This window comes from Octopus sinensis, linkage group LG23, assembly GCF_006345805.1.
Source record: "Octopus sinensis linkage group LG23, ASM634580v1, whole genome shotgun sequence".
Taxonomy (NCBI): Eukaryota; Metazoa; Mollusca; class Cephalopoda; order Octopoda; family Octopodidae; genus Octopus; species Octopus sinensis.
The window spans coordinates 30156343-30178193 of NC_043019.1; the positions used below are offsets into that span (position 1 = coordinate 30156343).

The 21851-nt window shown below is 38.1% G+C and overlaps 1 protein-coding gene across 7 annotated transcripts in view; it reads left to right on the forward strand.

Annotated features, from left to right (window-relative positions):
* The window catches only part of LOC115223427 (TBC1 domain family member 2B), a 295916-nt gene that overhangs the window by 272452 nt on the left and 1613 nt on the right, over window positions 1–21851 (forward strand). For all 7 annotated transcript variants that reach the window (XM_029793960.2, XM_029793959.2, XM_029793964.2 and 4 more), the window contains 8 exons: window positions 2102–2225; window positions 3523–3668; window positions 4766–4874; window positions 7000–7131; window positions 9542–9679; window positions 12280–12456; window positions 12598–12732; window positions 14370–14447. In XM_029793960.2, the coding sequence (XP_029649820.1) occupies window positions 2102–2225; window positions 3523–3668; window positions 4766–4874; window positions 7000–7131; window positions 9542–9679; window positions 12280–12456; window positions 12598–12732; window positions 14370–14447 (1039 nt within the window). The remainder of the gene's footprint in view (window positions 1–2101; window positions 2226–3522; window positions 3669–4765; window positions 4875–6999; window positions 7132–9541; window positions 9680–12279; window positions 12457–12597; window positions 12733–14369; window positions 14448–21851) is intronic.

A 21851-nucleotide genomic window follows, 5' to 3' on the forward strand; every position in this document is an offset into this window, starting at 1 on the left:
TTGGAGTTTGGACAGCTCAGCTCCATGATAGACTGTCCAACCCATGCCAGCATGGAAAGCAGATGTTAAATGATGATGAAGACAACAATGATATATATGTGTACACACACACACACACACACGCACACACACACACACACACACACAGACACACACACACACACACACACATATATACACATACATACATACATAATGTGTGTGTGTGTGTGTGTGTGTACATATGTATTATGTGTGTGTGTGTGTGTAGGGGGTATGTTTGTGTCTCTGTCTTGAAACCGTGTAATGTAAATGAATGTGATTCATTTCCGATATTTTGCAAAAACATGTCTGACCATGGGGGAAATAGCACCTTGCTTGCAAATGGGTATGGCAATACGAAGGGTATCCAACTGTAGAATATCTGCCTCAAATGAACTCCATCTGATGATGCTAACATGGAAAACTGGACACTAAAATGATGCTGGTGATGGTGGTGGAGGTGGTGGTGATGATGGTGAAGGTGGTGGTGGTGGTGGTGGTGGTGGTGGTGGTGAAGATGGTAGTGAAGGTGGTGGGCATGGGGGTGATGATGGTGGGGTGGTGGGGGAATATGGTGGTGGTGGTGGTGGTGAAGATGGTGGGGTGGTGGGGGAAGATGGTGGTGGTGGTGGTGAAGATGGTGGTGAAGATGGTGGTGGTGGTGGTGGTGGTGGTGGTGGTGAAGATGGTGGTGGTGGTGAAGGTGAAGGTGGTGGTGGTGGTGAAGATGGTGGTGAAGGTGGTGGTGGTGGTGGTGGTGGTAAATGTGGTGGTGGGGTGAAGATGCTGGTGGTTGTGGTGGTGGTGGTGGTGATGGTAGTAACGATGATACTTTTCTGGAACTTTCTGAAAAATATTAAATTATTGGCAGTTGATAGTTAAATACAGTAAAGCATGTAGGAATTATCTATTTGCTGATTGTCTTTCAATATTTCTCCCTTGAGGATCTCCCAGACTCGATCAGTCAGCATTCACAAATCATGTGATTAATTTCTAAATTCTCAATGGATGATGCAGTTCTATAAAAAAAAAGATGAGATGGTCATGGCTGAAATGTCTTAGATCATAAATATGCTCAATCTGATAGGAATATCAACCAAACATCCCTCTAACGACATCCTTTTTATTTTTAAAAAAAAGGGAAGGCTACATTCGATAATGTAGTCCTAGATACACTTTGATAAAGGCAAAAAAGATATTTGATAATTATGGCTGGATTCCCTTTGATCTTAATAGATCTAATTGATCAGTGCCAACTCTGGGCTAAACGTAAATAGCACCAGAGAAATACTATTTTGCATTTCATGCTAGCTTATATATCGGCAATTCTTCACTTATACCATTAATGTTTTCCTATAAATCCTCCATTGCACAACAGAAATAATCTCATAAAGATTCTTTGCATTTGAAGATAGCTTTTATATGGTAATAGCATTAAAATGTCTGTTATGAAGGACTTATAAATCTAATTAGTGTTGTATTAAATGTCTGGGTATAGAATTTATTTCATTTTTCAGAGTGTTTGTTATCTAATGGGCAATAGGCGTGGCTGTCATCGTCATCATCATCATCATCATCATCATCATGGTTGTCATCGTTTTTTTGTCCACTTTTCCGTGCTTGCATGGGTTGGATGGAATCTGTTGAAGTGGATTTTTCATGGCTGGATGCCCTTCCTATCATAAACATAAACCTTCACCTGTTTCCAAAGCAACCTAATACATGTTTTTGTGGAAGACATTTTTTTCAGCTCAGCCCTATTGTAGAAGAAAGACACTTGTCCAAGGTGCCATTCAGTGAAACTGAACCCAAAACCATGTGGTTTGCAAAGCAAGCTTCTTAACCACACAGCCATACCTGTAACCAATCACTTAGATTTTTTTTCTTTTAAAATTTTCTTTGCAACAAATAGATTTTAAGAAATGAAATGGTTAATCAGCTTGTCTTTGAGGATTCACTTAATTCATAAAATAAACATCAAAGTAAGAATGTACAATGTACATATAATGCAATTCTTTACAATCTTCTATGTACAGCTTTAATACGTCAGTTTATAAATGTTTACATTCTTAAATTTCAGGAATTCACCTGAGTATGATAACTATGGCTTCGTACGTTATCCTGCCACTAACGAGGGAGATTTGCTATCAACACGAGCCATTGAAATGCAGAGGAAATCTGAAGAACTCAATACTAGTATCAAGGTAGATTTAATTCATTTTAACAAATCATTTATTATTTCTTTACTACCGAGTAAAAGACCTTCCTTGTATTCCTCCAGAACTTTTGGTTTTCTGTATTTTATTTTGTGTAATTTGTCTAATTTATTCCGCCAATTGCAAGACATCTATTTCTGCCTCTCTATTTCTCTGTCACACTCTAACCTTTCATAATTTGACACCAAATCATTTCCTCCGATTCCCCCTCCGTTATAGCAAGACACTTGTTTCTGTCTCTCTGTCACACTCTAACCGTTCATCCTCTGACACACAAGTTCCTCTCCTCAAATGTCCCTGCCCTTCTCAAAATTCCCTGTCTTGCAAGTTACTTGGTGACCCTGCTAGTGCTGGTGCCATGTAAAAAGCATCCAGTCCAAACTGTAAAGTGGTTGGCATTTGGAAGGGCATCCAGCTGTAAAAATCATGCCAAAACTAACCTTACCTGTGCTAGTGCCATGTAAAAAGCACAGAGTCCACTCTGCAGAGTGATTGGTGTTAGGAAGGGCATCCAGCCATAAAAACCCTGCCAAAACAGACACAGTAGCCTGGGGTAGTCTTCTACCTGGCTGGCTCCTGTCAACTGTCCAACCTATGCATGCATGCAAGACGGACATTAAACGATGAAGATGATGATGACAATGACGATGAATTGGTTTGTTTGACATCCTGTTTTGTTTCTTTTTCGTTTTTTTTTGTTTTGTTTTTTGGTGGGGTGGATAGAAAAATGCTTTAACCCGTTACCTGGCAGAAATGAATATATACGTTTTGACCAAAATCGTTTTTTTCTATCTCTGGCGAGTTAACTCGTCAAAAGATAGACTCGCCAAATTGACAGCAAACGAGTTCCTTCGTCTAAAAACGGGTTAACTCGTTTCTGCCCAAAGCGGTAATTTAAAATCAATATTCTTGAATTAAAATTCATAATAAATAAGGTTTGAAATATACCTCGAAATCACCATTCAAAACATAGTAAAATAAAACAATTAAAAAATATGTCTGAAAAAATACATTTATTTTCAAAATAATTGTTGGGTAAGGGGTTAATTAACCAAACTTAAATATTTCAAATTATTTTAGAAGAAATACAAGTCTGTTTACTAGAAGTGATTTATATATTCCTTTAGCTCCAAGTATTAATGGTCTTTTGTTGCATTAACTTACCAAAACTCATCATAAATTATCAAAACATGTCATGTTTTCTTTATTCTCAGACTTTCACTGCCGTATCTAAACTAAAGCGCCATAAATCTTCAAATATGCATTTATTTTCTTCACTTTTCAGGAAATTGAAGAAAAGCGATTACATCAAAACAAATGGGACAATTTTATGACTGGTTTGGACAAGAAAGAACTTCAAAGATGTTCAGAACTGAAATCTCTAATTCGTTCTGGAATTCCTCAAGAACACAGAGAACGGATCTGGAATGGGTGAGACCTTGATTTATTACCTTTGAAATTAAGGGTGGATGGATGGCAGAATTACCAATAAGATACTGGACATGAATCGATTGAATTTACTCTTTCCTCTGACAATATTGGTTTAGCGTCATATGAAAGAAATCATTTTATTATTCATTCCCTCCTCCCAAAAAAATACCCGGTGGATTAACAGAATCGGTGGTGCATCAAAAAAATTACTTTGTGCTATTTAACTGAATTCCATTATGCCCTGAGTTCAAATACCACTGAGGTCAACTTTAACTTTCATCCCTCAGGGGTTGATAAAATAAATACCAGCCAAGAACTGGGATTGATTGAAATTAATGGTTCAGGTACAACATTGGTTTTTTTCCAGAACTTTTCGTACCAAAGTCTTTCTGGATTATTGATTTTCCAAACCAGATTAATTAGTTACTGTCCATCATCTGTATATTTATTTATTTATTTATCCCAAACTCCTGTACAGTCTCATGTAGCTTCATGTATTCTCATCCAAGATGGTGTTGAGTACCAACGTTTCCACATGGCAGGCTTAATAATTGTTGAGAGAGTTCTATCTGCATGAAACCATTGGTAGCCTTGTTAGACCTCAAATAATGTGTGTGTGTGTATATATATATATATATATACATACATATATATATATATATATATATATATACATATATATATATAATATATATATAGAGAGAGAGAAGAGAAAGAGAGACACACACACGTTTATACACCACACACACACACACACACACACATATATATATACATATACATATATATACACACACACACATATATACACACACACACACACATATATATATATACACACAATATATATACACACATACACACACACAATGGGCTTCTTTCAGCTTCTGTTTACCAGATCCACTCGCAAGGTTTTGGGTCAGTTTGAGGCTGTAGTAAAAGCCACTTGTTCAAGGTGCTGTGCAGTGGGACTGAGCCCAAGACCACATGGTTGGAAGGCAAGCTTCTCAACTACCGGGCCATGTGTGTTAGCTATCTTTAGATTTAATAAGTGCATATATTTGGAGGTTCGGTTAACCTATTCTTATCTTTGGTAGATGCGTAAACTTTTATGTGTCACACCGGAGAAAGCATCTACATGCAGACCACTACCAGAAATTAGTTGCTCAAGTTATTAACCAAAAGCCTAATCCTGAAGCGAAACAGGTAAGAATTTAGCCTATTCACATATGTCTCTTGTTGATTTTTAAAAATTCTATTTTCATGTGGCGTGTTGGTTGGGTATCATGGCAAGCTGTGAACAGTGTGTTGTATTGACAGTGTATTGTGACTGGCTGTATGGTGTAATGTGTTGAAACTGTGGCATGCTGACACTGTAGTGTATTGACAGTGTAGTATGGCTGGCTGTGTAGTGTATTGAAAACGTAGTGTCTTGGTAGTAAATAGTGCTTGACAGTGTAGTTTAGTTGGCAGTGTATTGTGCTTGGTAGTGTAGTGTGATTAGCAGTGTACCATGCTTGGCAGTGTAGTGTAGTTGGCAATGTATTGTTTTGGCCAGTGTAGTGTAGTGTAGTGATTTGGCTGGGTAGTATATTGGCAGTGTAGCATTTTGGCAGTGTATTATGGTTGGCAATGTATTGTGCTGCATAGGGCAGTGTATTAGCAGTGTATTGTGGTTGGCAGTGTAGTGTGCTTGGCAGCGTAGTTTGTTAGCAGTGTACTATGCTTGTCAGTGTATTATAGTTGGCAGTGTAGTGTGATTAGCAGTGTACTGTGCCTGGCAGTGTAGTGTAGTTGGCAATGTATTGTTTTGGCCAGTGTAGTGTAGTGTAGTGGTTTGGCAGGGTAGTATATTGGCAGTGTAGCATTTTGGCAGTGTATTATAGTTGGAAGTGTATTATGGTTGGCAATGCATTGTGCTGCATAGGGCATTGTATTAGCAGTGTATTGTACTTGACAGTGTATTGTGGTTGGCAGTGCTTTGTGGTTGGCAGTGTAGTGTGCTTGGCATTGTAGTTTGTTAGCAGTGTACTATGCTTGGCAGTATATTATAGTTGGCAGTGCAGTGTGCTTGGCTGCGTGGTGTATAGACTGGGTAAGTGTGCAATGAAACTGAATGATACCAAAATGCTACTTGATTAAAATCTCTATCTTTTTGTTGTTAATCCTATATGTTATCTGTTTAGGGGTTACAACCCTTGAAATTATTTCCAAGCAATATTAACCTTTTAGCATTCTGATTACTCTGTCAAATATAGTGAGTATTTATTCCCATTGTTTTGAATTAATCATGCATTATCTCATTGTTTAGAGATTTCAATGCTACGATTGTTGTTTTCCAAGTGACATTGCAGGGTATGCATGAAAGACCAGATCTGGGTGGTTTGAACATAAAAAAAGGTAGAATATTTGGGTTGGATATGGCCATTTAGCATTCAGATTATTCTGTCAAATGTAATGCTTATTTATTCACATTGTTTTGAATTAACCATGTATTATCTCATTGCTTACAAATTTCAATGATTTGGTTGTTATTTTTAGAGTGACATAGTTGGGTATGTGTGAAAGGGCAGATCTTGCTAGTTTGAACATAATACAGGGAGAATATTTAGGCTTGATATGGCTGACTTAAACTCTAAAGAATAAAGTTTGTATTCTAATATAGATAATAAAGTTTTAGGTTGTCTGGAAAGTTTGTGCCGATTTATAGTAGCTTACCTATCGACTTCTTTTAGAACATGGTTGAGTCCATAAAATAGGATTTCACTACACCTCCATTTAGAGCACAGTTTAAGCTATCTTTTCGAGGAAGAAGGTTTTTGTTCCTATAACCTGTGTTAATTCTGTAACCCTTTAAAATGGAAGATAAGAGAGTACATTTTTGGCACTTGATGCTTCTGGAACCAGACAAAAATTGCTGTAGCTCAGCTGGGATGTGTTACCCCACTCTCCATATTCACCAGATATTGCTCCGTTGGATTTCCACTTATTCAGATCTCTGCAGAATAGTCTTAATGGTAAAAATTTCAATTCCTTGGATGATGTAAAAAGATACCTTGATGAATTCTTTGCCATGAAAGCACCTCAATTCTGGGAAGAGGGTATTTTCAAGTTAAAGGAAAGATGGAGACGCATTGTGAAACAAAATGGTTCATATTTGGTTGATTAAAAATGTAATGGCAAAAATTTATTGACCCTTTTCTTTCCTTTAAAAATAGGCACAAACTTTCTGGACAACCCAATAATATGATAAAATAATATAGGTAATAGAATAACAAACTAATTTATTTCAAATGATTAAAAACAAAAACTCTTTTATCTTTTCATTCAGATTGAACTGGATCTATTGCGAACTTTACCGAACAATAAGTATTACATGTCCTTAGAAAGTGAACACGTTCAGAAGTTGAGACGAGTTCTTTTAGCATTCAGTTGGCAGTGTAGCTCAATAGGATATTGCCAAGTAAGTGAAAGACCATTCCCTCCTACTGTTTCTTCTTATTCTTCTTCGCTAATCTTCTTATCTTCTTCTTCTTCTTCTTCTTCTTCTTCTTCTTCTCTTCTTCTTCAATTCTTCTTCTTCTTCTTCTTCAATTCTTCTTCTTCTTCTTCTTCTTCTTCTTCTTCTTCTTCTTCTTCTTCTTCTTCTTCTGCTTCTTCTTCTTCTTCTTCTTCTTCTTCTTCTTCTGCTTCTTCTTAATTTCTCCTCCTCCTCCTCCGCTAATCTTCTCTTTCTCTCTCTCCCCCTCCTTGCCGTTGTCATTATTATTGTGAAACGAAAGCTAAAGATTCAGCCAAACTTCTTCGTACACAATTCCTTTCTCTCTCTCTCTCTCTCTCTCTCTCTCTCTCTCTCTGTCCTCTCAGCCATTTATGAAACATTCTAACGAATTAACTACCACCAATTACAAATCAATCGTGTCTTAACGATCATTACTAACACAGCAGGAAGATGCACATTGTACACACACATACACACACACACATGCATGCACACACCTTCTCTTCATATTACATTCATAACAACAGAGAGAGACTATTAAATAATTCATTAATGGTGTGCTGGATTAAGCTCTCGTTAGCATTTAGTCTCACCATGGGATTTGTCGCATAATGAAATAATGAATGGAACAACTGAAAGTTCTCTGTTGCGCATAACGCCATGGTTGCTGCCACCACCACCACCACCACCACCACCACCACACTACCATCACTACCATCACTACCACCACTACCACTACTACTGCTGGTATTGCTCATATTAGTGTTATTATTACTACAATTGCTAAGGCAGCAAGCTGGGAGTATTGTTAGAACGCCAGGCGAAATGTCTAAAAGTATGTCGTCTGCCTCAATGTTCTGAGTTCAAATTCCGCCAAGGTCAACTTTGCCTTTCATCCTCTCAGGGTCGATTAAATAAGTATCAGTTACTGGGATCGATGTAATCGATTTATTTCCTTTTGTCTGTCCTTGTTTGTTCCCTCTATGTTTAGCCCCTTGTGGGCAGTAAAGAAATAAGTATCGTTAGCATGCCGGGCGAAATGCCTAATGGTATTTCATCTGCTGCAATGTTCTGAGTTCAAATTCCGCTGAGGTCAGCTTTGCCTTTCATCCTTTCAGGGTCAATTAAATAAGTACCGGTTATGCACTTGGGTCGATGTAATTGACTTAATCCCTTCCCCTAAATTCCAGGCCTTGTGCTTAATCCCTTCCCCCAAATTCGAGGCCTTGTGCTTAATCCCTTCCCCCAAATTCGAGGCCTTGTGCTTTATCCCTTCCCCCAAATTCGAGGCCTTGTGCTTTATCCCTTCCCCCAAAATCGAGGCCTTGTGCTTAATCCCTTCCCCCAAATTCGAGGCCGTGCTTTATCCCTTCCCCCAAAATCGAGGCCTTGTGCTTAATCCCTTCCCCCAAATTCGAGGCCTTGTGCTTTATCCCTTCCCCCAAAATCGAGGCCTTGTGCTTAATCCCTTCCCCCAAATTCGAGGCCTTGTGCTTTTCGTCTGTCTTTATATTCTGAGTTCAAATTTTGCCCAGGTTGACTTTGCCTTTCATCCTTTCAGGGTCAGTAAAATAAGTACCTGTTAAACACTGGGGTCAATGTAATCAAATTAACCCCCTACTATCATAAAAAAAAAAATGCTTGCCATGTGCCGAAATGGGGAACCATTATTACCAAATTTGCCAAAGGGCTTTGTGCTGGCAGAATCGTTAGCTTGCTGGACAAAGTGCTTAGTGGTATTTCTTCTATCTTAACATTCTGAGTTCAAATACTGCTGAGTTAACTTTGCTTTTCTACCTTTCGGGGTCAATGAAATAAGTACCAGTCTAATACTGGGGTCGATGTAATTACCTAGATCCCTTCCCCCAGAATTTCAGGCCTTGTGCTCATAGTAGAAAGGATTACTTCCACAGTTGGTGTAAGGCAATGAGCTCGCAGAATGATCATAACGATGATGATGATGATGATGATGATGATGATAACAATGATGGTAGGATGGTGGTGATGATGATGATGGTGACGGTGATGATGATGGTGATGACGATGATGATGATGATGATGGTAGTAGGATGATGATGATGATGATAACAATGATGGTAGGATGGTGGTGATGATGATGATGGTGATGGTGATGATGATGATGATGATGGTGACGGTGATGATGATGATGATGATGGTAGTAACAACGATGATGATGATGACAATGTTGACAACAATGACGGTGATGATATAAGTACTGTTAATACTACTACTAATATTACAATTACTGTTGTTACTGCCACTACTATTACTACTACTACTCCTAGTAGTAGTAATTGTAGTAGACTTTTCCACCTATCTAATGTTTTTCTTTCTCTCTTTCTCTCAACAGGGATTGAACCGTCTTGCTGCTGTTGCTTTGTTATTCCTGTCAGAAGAGGAGGCCTTTTGGTGCCTCATTGCCATTGTGGAATATCTTCTACCACAAGACTATTACAGCTCTACAATGATTGCTGCACAAACCGATCAGGTAAAAACACATCAACACTCTGCACCCACCTCTATAGCAGTGACCACCATGGACCACTTTCATGCAAGATGATTCCTTTCCATAGACTAAGGAATCACATACATAACAAAACACCACAAAGTACATAATATGTAATTTAATTAAGGCAGCAAGCTGGCAGAATCGTTAGCAGAATCGTTGATTCTCTCAGAATTGCTGCATCCAAACAGTTGAGAACATAAACTTGTATTTCATAAAAATAAACAAAATAATTACTTATTTCTTTATTGCCCACAAGGGGCTAAACATAGAGGGGACAAACAAGGACAGACAAAGGGATTAAGTCGATTACATTGACCCCAGTGCGTAACTGGTACTTAATTCATCGACCCCAAAAGGATGAAAGGCAAAGTCGACCTTGGCGAAATTTGAACTCAGAACATAACGGCAGATGAAATACCTAATTCTTTATTACCCACAAGGAGCTAAACATAGAGGGGACAAACAAGGACAGACAAAGGGATTAAGTCGATTACATTGACTCCAGTGCATAACTGGTACTTAATTTATCAACCTCGAAAGGATGAAAGGCAAAGTCGACCTCGGCGGAATTTGAACTCAGAACGTTGCGACAGACGAAATACCATTAAACATTTCACCCGGCGTGCTAACGTTTCTGCCAATTCGCCACCTTAAACAAATAATTACTGTCCCCTAAAATTCACACCTTGTAAATTTGTTTGAAATGATGTGCCCTTATGCAAAATTTCAGTTACCTAGATGCAAAATTGTTGATTATGACTTGAAACATACAAATGAGGTCTGTTTCAAAAGAAAGCAAACCTTTTGATACAGTTGGTGTAGTAGCAATTGCACACATAACAATTCACTATAAAGTATATCATATATAAATTAATTAAGGAAGGCAGTGGCGTTAGGAAGGGCATCCTGGAGTTAGGAAGGGCATCCAGCCGTAGAAACATTGCCAGATCAGACTGGGCCTGGTGCAGCCTTCTGGCTTCCCAGACCCCAGTTGAACCGTCCAACCCGTGCTAGCATGGAAAGCGGACGCTGAACAATGATGATGATGATGATCTAACAGAATCATTAGCATGCTGGGCATTTAAATCAGTGATTTTCAACCATGGTCTATATGGCCTATGATGGTCCATATGGCCTATGATGGTCCATATGGCCTCTGATGGTCAATATAGACCCTGATGGTCCATATAAAATTTTTGGGGGTTTATGAAACAAAATAGTCAATTGGGGATCCACAATAGTATTTTAAGGGCCCTGAATAACTTTTGCTTTGGATGTGTGCAAGAAATAGCTGGGTTTCTTTCTCTAGCATTTTACACAGTTCGACCTACACAAGTTAATGTGCGAAAAACAAAATAGTAAATTTGAAAGAAGTTTCTATAAAACTAGTTTTTAAATGTTGAATGGCTATGGAATCCTTGATTTATATAATAATCCTTTCTGCTATAGGCACAAGGCCTGAAATTTCAGAAAAGAGTATAAGTTGAATACATTGACCCCAGTATTTGACTGGTACTCTTTTTATCAACCCCAGAAGGATAAGAGGCAAGTTGACTATGACAGAATTTGAACTCAAAACATAAAGACAGATGAAATGCTTCTATGCATTTTGGCTAGCATGCTAACAATTCTGCCAGCTCACTGCTTAACCCTTTCATTACTGTATTTTTTTTTAGATACTCTGTGTTTCTTTCAATTACTTTAAATATAACAAATAATTCAGCTATCTCATTTTTGGATTTGGTTTGCAAGATTCTTTATATGAGTTTGTGTGTTGAAGCATATTCTGTTGTGTCTGGGGAGAGTCATTTTCTTTTTGTGCCTTATAATGTAACACACACACCAGTAAAATTTCCACTTATTTCTTATTTTTATTTTAAAATTTCCACTTATTTCTTATTTTTATTTAAAAATAAAAATAAGAAATAAGTGGAAATTTTACCGGTGAGTGTGTTACATTATAAGGCACAAAAAGAAAATTACTCTACCCAGACACAACAGAATTTAGCTATCATTCAGCTAGTATTAGGAACATAAATTGTGACGACTAAGGTTTGGTGGAAGATTTTATTAAAAACTTATGAAAATAAGACATTTGTACCCAGAGCCAGAGCTGGTTTCAGCTGGGTTGATAATGAAAGGGTTAATAATGACAAAGGTTTTGCTTGAAACATCATTTAGTGTTGATCTTTTCAAACAAGATAGTTTTGTTTTTGTTTTTGTTTTTCCAGTTTCAGCTCTTGAGCTGTGGCCATGCTGGGGCACCGCCATTGTGGTGAAAGAGTACAGCAGGGATCACCACCCCCTGCCGGAGCCTCGTAGAGCTTTTAGGTGTTTTCGCTCAATAAACACACACAACGCCCGGTCTGAGAATCGAAACCGCGATCCTGCGACCGCGAGTCCGCTGCCCTAACCACTAGGCCATTGCGCCTCTACTAGTGTACAAAATGTTTCCGAATAAATTTTGGTTTTAGCTTTTAGCTTTCACTTTGACTGACCCTTGCTTTAATGTTCTGCATAGATTTGATACACAGAATTCTGAAATTTTGTTTATGATCGACTTATTTTTCCATTTCCAGCGTGTATTAAAAGACCTTGTACAAGACAAACTTCCCCGACTACACGGCTACCTAGAGAAAGAAAACATTGATTTGTCTTTATTCACTTTCAATTGGTTCCTTACCATATTTGTTGACAATGTACCTCCAGAGACTTTCCTACGAGTCTGGGATGCCTTCTTGTATGAAGGAAGCAAGGTCAGTCTGGTTTCTCTTTCCTTTTTGCTTCAGAAATGAATTCCGAAATATAAAAATCTGTAAATATAGTAAATTACCAATCTATGGTTAATTAAGATTGTTTTTAAGAATAATTGTGATTTTGCTATAATTTCTTTCCAGGTGTTATTCAGATTTGCTTTAGCGTTTTTCAAAGTATCAGAAGAAGAAATTATCAACCAGCCATCTAACATGGCTGTTAACAAATATTTGCAAGTTCTTGGGGAAAAAATGGTGAATATTAATCAAATTACACAAGTAAGTATTGACACCATAATTAAATCTTCTATTTCTCTGAGTCTTTCTCTTAGATTTGGATTAACTGGCATCCCTAGTTTTATTTTCAGGATATACACATTCAGTGGTTACAATAGATACCAATCTGAAGACTGTTGGTTTCCTTGGTGTAACCTTGGATCTGGAATCCAACGCCTCTAGGCCCTTTAGAAAGTCAAATGAAACACTGATATACATTAACACAGCTTCCTGTCATCCAGCCATAATGTTCAGAAACCTAGTGAAGGGGTCAGCAGAAGAAACTCTGATCTGTCTTTGAGTAAAGAGATTTTTGATGCTATTGCCCTCTGCTACAATAAGGCTCTTGCTGCCAGCAGTTTTCAGGATAGGAGTAGCCCCTAGCCCCTACAGGAGAAAATACACTGGAAAGTCATGTAGTACTCCCTGAGTGTAAAACTTTGTGTGGTTAAGATCTGCCTTTGCTTTGTGGACAAAAACTTTGCCCATATGAATAGGTTCTGTAAAGTTTTTAGACATATCTCAAGAGTTTCTTTGAGCTGTTCACCTATTGTAAAGAAAATATTAGTTGGTAGGCCCACAACTGAGACAGAGACAGGATGCTCATGCAAAGGCATCATATATCTCCTTAATTGCTACTGCCAACACTGAGGCAGTCAAATATAAGGCAGAGGTGGTGTCAAATGACCCCATTGGGCAGTCTAATGTGTGGAAGTATGTGGGTGTGACAGAAGGTCCTTTCAGGATCAGACTTTACAACCATAAGTCCTCCTTTGATATCTGGGAGAGATTCAATGTCACAGCCCTAGCTAAATATGTATGGTCATTGAAGGAAAGCACCACACATTACAACATCAAATGAAAAATTTTGAAGAAGTGCAAGGTTTATTTTAGTAATAGCAGAAAATGTAGGTTATGCTTAGCTGAGAAAAGAATTGAATTAAAAAGTTTTCTGCTTAAACTGCAGAAACAAGATTTTTAGCCCATTTTCAAATGAAAGAAGGTATATATAATCACCATAATTATAATAACTAGAATCTTATCCATCAGTCTACCATCACATCCTCAGAACCCAGCAAAATCTTTAACTAAACCATACACACATGAAGGCACACATAGATGTATGTGCACCCCAAACATGGGCTTAATGGTTCAGGTACCCCACCGATTTCCAATTCTAACATCTCCCCCATACATATATCAATCCTACATATATACCAACACCTTAGACACTCCTCTACACACATATATAGATAACTTGTGATTTTGAGGGGGCTAAGGGACAAAATGCTTGATAAATCCCTCTTGTAATTGTCACCTGCAACTTCCTTTCTTCATTTCTCACAGTGCTCACCAACCAGATGTCCTGATGTGACAATTTTTCACCCCTAATAACAGAACAGTTACCATATTTTTATCCCTGAAGAGTACAAGTATTAGCTATTCTGTTATCTGATATCTGGTTATCTAATATTCAATGTAAAACTAATTGATATGATCAGCTGTAATGGATCTATAATACTGATACTTTGATATATATGTGTATGTGTGTGTATGTGTATGTGTGCATGCACATGTGTACATGTCTTCTGTTATATATATATATATATATATATATATTCATGTATCTTCTATTTCAGATAGCATTCCATTGGTTGAATCCATTTCCGATGAGGACAGTTGCTTACAAGAGACAAATTCACATCCAAACAGTCAAGGTCAGATTATTTTCATTTTCTTCTAATTTATTATACAAATTTATAATAGCCATTTGGAATACTCACATGCACACATATGCGTGCACACACACACACACACACATGTTATTATACTCACTTCTGACACTTCCGTAGTATATGAGCAACAGTGCTTGACCTTTCTTAGATTTCATACATAAAGTAAATGCAATAACATGAATTCCCTGTATTTCAGAAAACTTGTTTTTAAAACATGCTAACAGACTTTGGTACTTCTAGAAATGTTGATTCTCTCAGAATTGCTGCATCCAAAGAGTTGAGAACACAATTCAAGTTGAGTTTCATAAAAATAAACAAATAATTACAGTTTCCTTGGCGTATGGGTTCCCCACCTGGACGGGACGCTGGTCCGTCACAGGTGAGCTGCAAGATGCAGGAGGAAAGAGTGAGAGAAAGTTGTGGCGAAAGAGTCAGCAGAAGTTCGCCATTACCGCCTGCCGGAGCCATATGGAGCTTAGGTGTTTCGTTCATAAACACACACATCACCCAGTCTGAGATTTGAACCCGCGAGTCTGCTGCTCTAACCACTAGGCCATGTGGTTGCAAAAGCAAACTATTTACCACACAGCTATTCCTGCACCCGTATGTCTTGTGCACTTTTCTATTTATCAAAAGTTAACCATTGAAGGATTTAAAAAGAGTAAAGTGTTTGCATGTAATCCCATTTCAAACTGGGAAAATCTTTTATGGAGATTTTTCTGACGTTGCAACAGGCCTATGAGGAAGTTTGCTTCCCCAAAGTCCATCTTGCGTCCCCAAAGTCCATCCCCTCCTCACAATGGTGGGGACGCTGGCAACAGGTAGTGTCAGAGCTATGCCGTCGGGCCACCCAAGGCGGATTGGTCTGATACCGAGTGGTATTGGGTTAAAATCCTCGGAGTGTCTGTTTCGGCAACCGGCGGCTCCTCGGTCGTTCTGTCCCTACGTCTGTGAACAAACAGGATGTCTCTACATGCGGGATTGTTGGGGACCGCTTGTGAAATTCATATTCCCACAAAACTTCTTCCACTGCCATGGTTCGAGATGCCTCGAGGGTGGTGGAAGAAGCCGACTCAACCCACCCAGGGTGAATGTCGCCACAAGTACAAGTACAAGTAAGAAGTTTGCTTGAGATGTAAGCAATATTGTGTGAGTGGTAGCAGTGTTTCAAATCAAGAATATTCAGTAAAGATGATCCAAAATCTTGAAAACCTTCCATAATAATGAATGACAATCATATTGTGAATGTTCTTCTTGTGATCCATGAAAATCATTGTCCAAATTATTTGCAAAGTTTCTTAGGAAATAGCCATCTGGAAACGTTTGTGTCACATGATTTTAAAAGCAAAATTGAAAATGCATTTTCTGTTGTGTCTGGGGAGAATCATTCTCTTTTAGTGCCTTATTATTTAACACACTCACCGGTAAAATTTCCACTTATTTCTTATTTTTATTTTCTAAAATTTTCGTTGCGTCTTGCAACCTTTTCAATCGAAAAGGTTGCAAGACGCAACGAAAATTTTAGAAAATAAAAATAAGAAATAAGTGGAAATTTTACCGGTGAGTGTGTTAAATAATAAGGCACTAAAAGAGAATGACTCTCCCCAGACAAAACAGAATATGCTTCAACACACGAACTCATATAAAGAATCTTGCAAACCAAATCCAAAAATTAAAATGCGTTGTGTTGCTGCAAAATATGTACTACATCTGTTGAGATGAACAAAAAAACAACCTTATCATGGTCAATTGGATGCTGTTGGTCACTGAAATGCCAATTAAGGCTTTCTGTAAACCATCAATACAGGTGACAAAATGTTGTCTGGATACTGTTGAAATAAATAGGTAATTGCGGCAGTAGGTTGGGTCTCCATTACCATGACCAAGAAAAACATTTCAAAATCACTCAACTGTGAAGGTGATATTGATCACCTTTTTTTAATCAGATGGATGTCGTTCATCATTTGTTCGTCCCACATGGCCGGACAATCAATAAAGTTTTGTTCTCAAGTGTGAAGGAAGAGGCCTGGGGCATGGATAATCAAAACATAGATGCTATACCATGACAGTCACACACCTGTTCATCTATTTTATCTTATCCATGAATTTCTGGTAAAGCACAAGATAATCAAACAATATTTTTGTCCCCAGTATTTCTTACCCGCCTAGATATAGCTCCTGCAGACTTTTCCTTTCCTTCTGCCCCCTTCCACCATTTTTTTTTTTTTTTGAAATCACCCCCATGAAGTTGCTTATATCCAATGATAGATAAGTTAGAAGAAACTTCACTACAAGAACTGCACACCACTCCTGATAGCGCCCTCTAGGATACATTTCAAAACAGGAGAAAAACACAGGAAACAGTGAAATCACTAGAAGAATGAACTAGTTTGAATAAGACAAATTTGGATTAAATTTTTAGTAAAGTAAGGAGTGGCTGTGTAGAGGTGCAAGAGTGGCTGTGTGGTAAGTAGCTTGTTTACCAACCACATGGTTCTGGGTTCAGTCCCACTGCGTGGCACCTTGGGCAAGTGTCTTCTACTATAGCCTCAGGCTGACCAAAGCCTTGTGAATGGATTTGGTAGACAGAAACTGAAAGAAGCCCATCATATATATATATATAATATATATATATATATATATATATATATATATTATATATATATATATATAGGTGTGTGTGTTTGTGTATCTGTGTTTGTTCCCCTAGCATTGCTTGACAACTGATGCTGGTGTGTTTATGTCCCCATTACTTAGCGGTTCGGCAAAAGAGACCGATAGAATAAGTACTGGGCTTACAAAAGAATAAGTCCCGGGGTCGAGTTGCTTGATTAAAGGCGGTGCTCCAGCATGGCCGCAGTCAAAATGACTGAAACAAGTAAAAGAGTAAAAGAGAGAGAATAAGAGTAGAAATTAATGTTATTAAATAATATTATTAAATAACATCAATTTCAACAAGTGGTCAGCATTCTTAAAATTGTCCGAGGACCGTGAATTCTATTTAAATATAAACAATATGAGAGATTAGTGTGTGGACCCCTTGTATGCTAAAAATAGATGTCAAACCGTCTTAACACTAAATCTGTGTTCTCAACTTAGTAAGACGCTAGATGTTTACGAGCAAGACAAATGAAAAGAAATAAATGTTTCCAGATGGCTATTTCTTTGGAAACTTTGCTATGTTTACTTCTTTTCATTTGTCTAGCTTGTAAACATCTATCATGTTACTAAGCTGAGAACACAGACTTAGTGGTAAGATGGTTTGGTGTCTATTTTTAGCATACAAGAGATCCACATAGTGATCTCTCATATTGTTTGTATTTAAAGTAATAAATGTTATTTTTTAAAAGTTTGGTTTGTTTTTTGAGACAGACCTCATGCATACATTCACTTTTATATATTAAGATAATGTAGTATGCAATAAGCACCATTTATGCATGGGTCGTTGCCAGTGCAGGCTGACTGGCTCCCCATACCAGTGGCATGTGAAAAGCACCATCTGAATGTGGTCAATGCCAGCCTCACTGCCCTGACTGGCTCCTGTGTCAGTAGCACGTAAAAAGCGTCATCTGAATGTGGCTGATGCCAGTACTGTCTGACTGGTCCCATTCCGGTGGCACATAAAAAGCACCCACTACACTCTCAGAGTGGTTGATGTAAGGAAGGGCATCCAGCTGTAGAAACCATGCCAAATCCAATTGGAACCTGGTGCAGCCTCCTGGCTTGCCAATGCCCAGTCAAACCATCCAACCCATGCCAGCATGGAAAACAGATATTAAACGATGATGAATGTGAAGGTGCATGGTTCAGTGGTTAGAGCGCCAGGCTCACAATCATGAGGTTGTGAGTTTGATACCCAGACCAGGTTGTGTATTGTGTTCAGCCTTTGCTTTTCTCAGTGGTGTGTAGAGGGGAGGCTGGTATGCATGGGTGACTGTTGGTCTTCCATAAACAACCTTGCCTCAAGGCGGCGAGCTGGCAGAAACATTAGCACACCAGGCAAAATGCTTATGGTATTTCATCTGCCGTTATGGTCTGAGTTCAAATTCCAACTACTTCTAGTTTTTCTCCCTGGAATGTGACAGAAGCTGTTCTCTGCACATTTTCAGTGTTTATTGCTGCTAAGCATCTGCCACATACAAAACCTATCTTCCCAGTTAGCCTTCCTTTGATATTGCTGCACCTCTTATGTGTCCATAGCTTTTTCTACACCTTTTCTACAGATCAAGCAGGGCCATCTACCTGAAGGGATTTGTGTTTTGTCTTCCTTCCTACTTTATTAGGACTTTGGTTGACTCTAAGGCCCTTCGATTATATATATATAATGGTGTATGATACAAGGTATAACTAATGGTCATTGCATACTTTTCCTTTATCAGAGCAAATCTGGCTTACAGCTGTTTCCAGTAGTCATTATAGGTACATTACTGATTGAGGTTTACTCAATTGGTCTAATGATCAGTTGTGAACAATTGAATGACCTAATGAAATTAATGCTACTTTTGTCAGAGCCATTTCTGGTTATAACAAAGCAGAACATTGAAGGAAATGGTATGTGCAAGGTGTATGTGTGTTGTAAGTTAGTAGTGTTTTGTGTGTTTTTTTTTGCTTAGGTCTCCTCCTCAACATAACTTACCTCCATGGTGTCCACTCATAAACAGTACTAATTTATCCCTTGTAATTTTTGTAATTGTTGTTGTTGTATCACATAAAAACAAAGTGTTTGTAGCAGCTAACTAAAAAAATAATAATTTTTATGCAGATTTAATGTGACATCAATAACATTTCAATCACCGTTTAATTATATCAGCAGTTAATATTTACTTAGTATATGGTGCCAGTGGATATTTGCCACTGATGAAGCTTAAAAAAGGCAGAAATCCAGATCTAGTAATGCCACCACTACTACTGGGCAATCTTTAGCTGCTGCTGATACATTTCTGTTTTTAATACTATATGTCTATGGAGATGCTTTCTCAGGATAAGTGCCTGTCACTTAGCGGTTCCGCAAAAGGGACCGATAGAATAAGTACTGGGCTTACAAAGAATAAGTCCCGGGGTCGAGTTGCTCGATTAAAGGCAGTGCTCCAGCATGGCCACAGTCAAATGACTGAAACAAGTAAAGAGAGTAAAGAGAAAGAACTAGAAACATGCAATATTTAATAATGTCAATGTTATATCCTTTTGTGTTGTGAGTATACCAAATATCTTCACAAGAATTGGTAAACACTATTGTTTCTATGTAATTGTCATTGTTTTGTATTTTGTCCTAATAATTAATAGCATGTAATGAATAATAAACTGTCGTTATGTTTAACATATACTATTAAAATTGCTCGTTTCCCATTACTCCCTACCATTACTGTCTCTCTTCCATTACTCAACCTCCTACTATCATCTCATCCCTGTAACTCATTCTCTCACTTCTTTCACCCACTCACCTTCATTCATTTTCTGTCATTGCCCTCACTCCTGTTCAGTGTCTTGAATGAATGTAGACAATGTAGAGTATTGAAAGCTCTTTAGTCCTGCAGGGTACAAGGCAACCTCATAAGTGCTGGTGCTATGATGCAAATGCACTGAAGTATGCTCTGTAAAGTGGTTGGTGTTAGGAAGAACTTCCAGCCATAGAAACTATGCTAAAATTGCACAATCAAGATGTGATCCTTCAAGGGACAGTAAACTTGGACAAGAACTGACTCAGAAAGATAGTTTCCTCTGAATAACAGCTGGCTCAAAACATGATGGACTTGACCTTTGTCAGCATGGAAAAAAATGGATATAAAATGAGGGTGGTGATGATGATGATGATGGCGTTGGCAGCAGCAGCAATGAAAAATAAAATAGTATGATGACAGAGAGATGTTACATCAGAGTGTTAAATTTGTATGCAGTCTCCTCACAAAATTTGGTCTCTCAAATGCAAAAACTTTCACACACACACACACATGTACACACACACCTTTTATTTTCACATGTAGCCTATAAAAAGTGGTATACCTCTACGTCTCTAAAGGCTGTGTGGCTCCTGGTTAAAAATAACTGTTTTAAATAAATCACTATCAAGACTCTTCTATGGCACAGTGTGTGTGTGTGTGTGTTGATATGTGACATCTGAGTGTGATCTGTTCAACCTGTGATTTACTCCTGGAACAGTCTTACTTCAGTCTTGTTGGTTGAGCAGCATCTGCTGTGCTTGTAGAGGCCTACACAGGAGTGACAGTACTGGTTACAGTAACAGCAATTGAATATATTACTTGCCAATGTTATCTAGGATTTTTAGTAGCAACAGAAGCAGTATTAGTTCTAATTAGTGATCTGTATATATACTTAATTTGTATATACAGTTAAAAGCTTTCTAAACTGTAGTACTCACCAATTTGAACTAATACTGGTTCCATCACCAATAATGAATTTTATTTGGCCTGCCAATTAAATGTGACATCAATAACCTTTCAAGCAGCGTTTAATTATATCAGCAGTTAATATTCACTTAGCATATGGTGCCAGTGGACATTTGCCACTGATGAAACTTAAAAAAAACAGAAATCCGGATCTAGTAATGCCACCACTACTACTGGGAAATCTTTACCTGCTACTGATACATTTCTATGTTTTTAATACCATATTTCTATGGAGATACTTTCTCAGGATAAGTGCTGCATAGTTCTAATTAGTGATCTGTATATATACTTAATTTGTATATACAGTTAAAAGCTTTCTAAACTATAGTACTCACCAATTTGAACTAATACTGGTTCCATCACCAATAATGAATTTTATTTGGCCTGCCAATTAAATGTGACATCAGTAACATTTCAAGCATCGTTTAATTATATCAGCAGTCGTTATTCACTTAGCATATGGTGCCAGTGGATATTTGCCACTGATGAAGCTTAAAAAAAGCAGAAATCCGGATCTAGTAATGCCACCACTACTACTGGGCAATCTTTACCTGATACTGATACATTTCTATGTTTTTAATACCATATTTCTATGGAGATGCTTTCTCAGGTTAAGTGCTGCAGCCTAGAAGGCTTCCAACAGTATACAGATCGATAATTCTCTCGGATATTTCGTTTTTTGTTCGATGCACTTTACTTTCAGCTGCATGCCTCAGATTCTCACTTCTTTTCAAACCTCTACCTAGTTCCAATCTCCAGTTATGGCAGATGCTTGCAATGCCCTCCTATCTTTCAGTGTTTATATTCAGTAACTTCGTGTCTTTTTTGCAGACATTTTTGAAAGAAAGACGGGTGGTTTGCTCTTGTGCTCCCTTGTCAAAGGCCAGCACCCCACGCAAGCGAGTCTTTCGGGATGCTCCCATCTTCATGCGATGTATGTGGTCCTGCCTGCAGAGACAATGTCATTCTTTCCGTTCCAGCA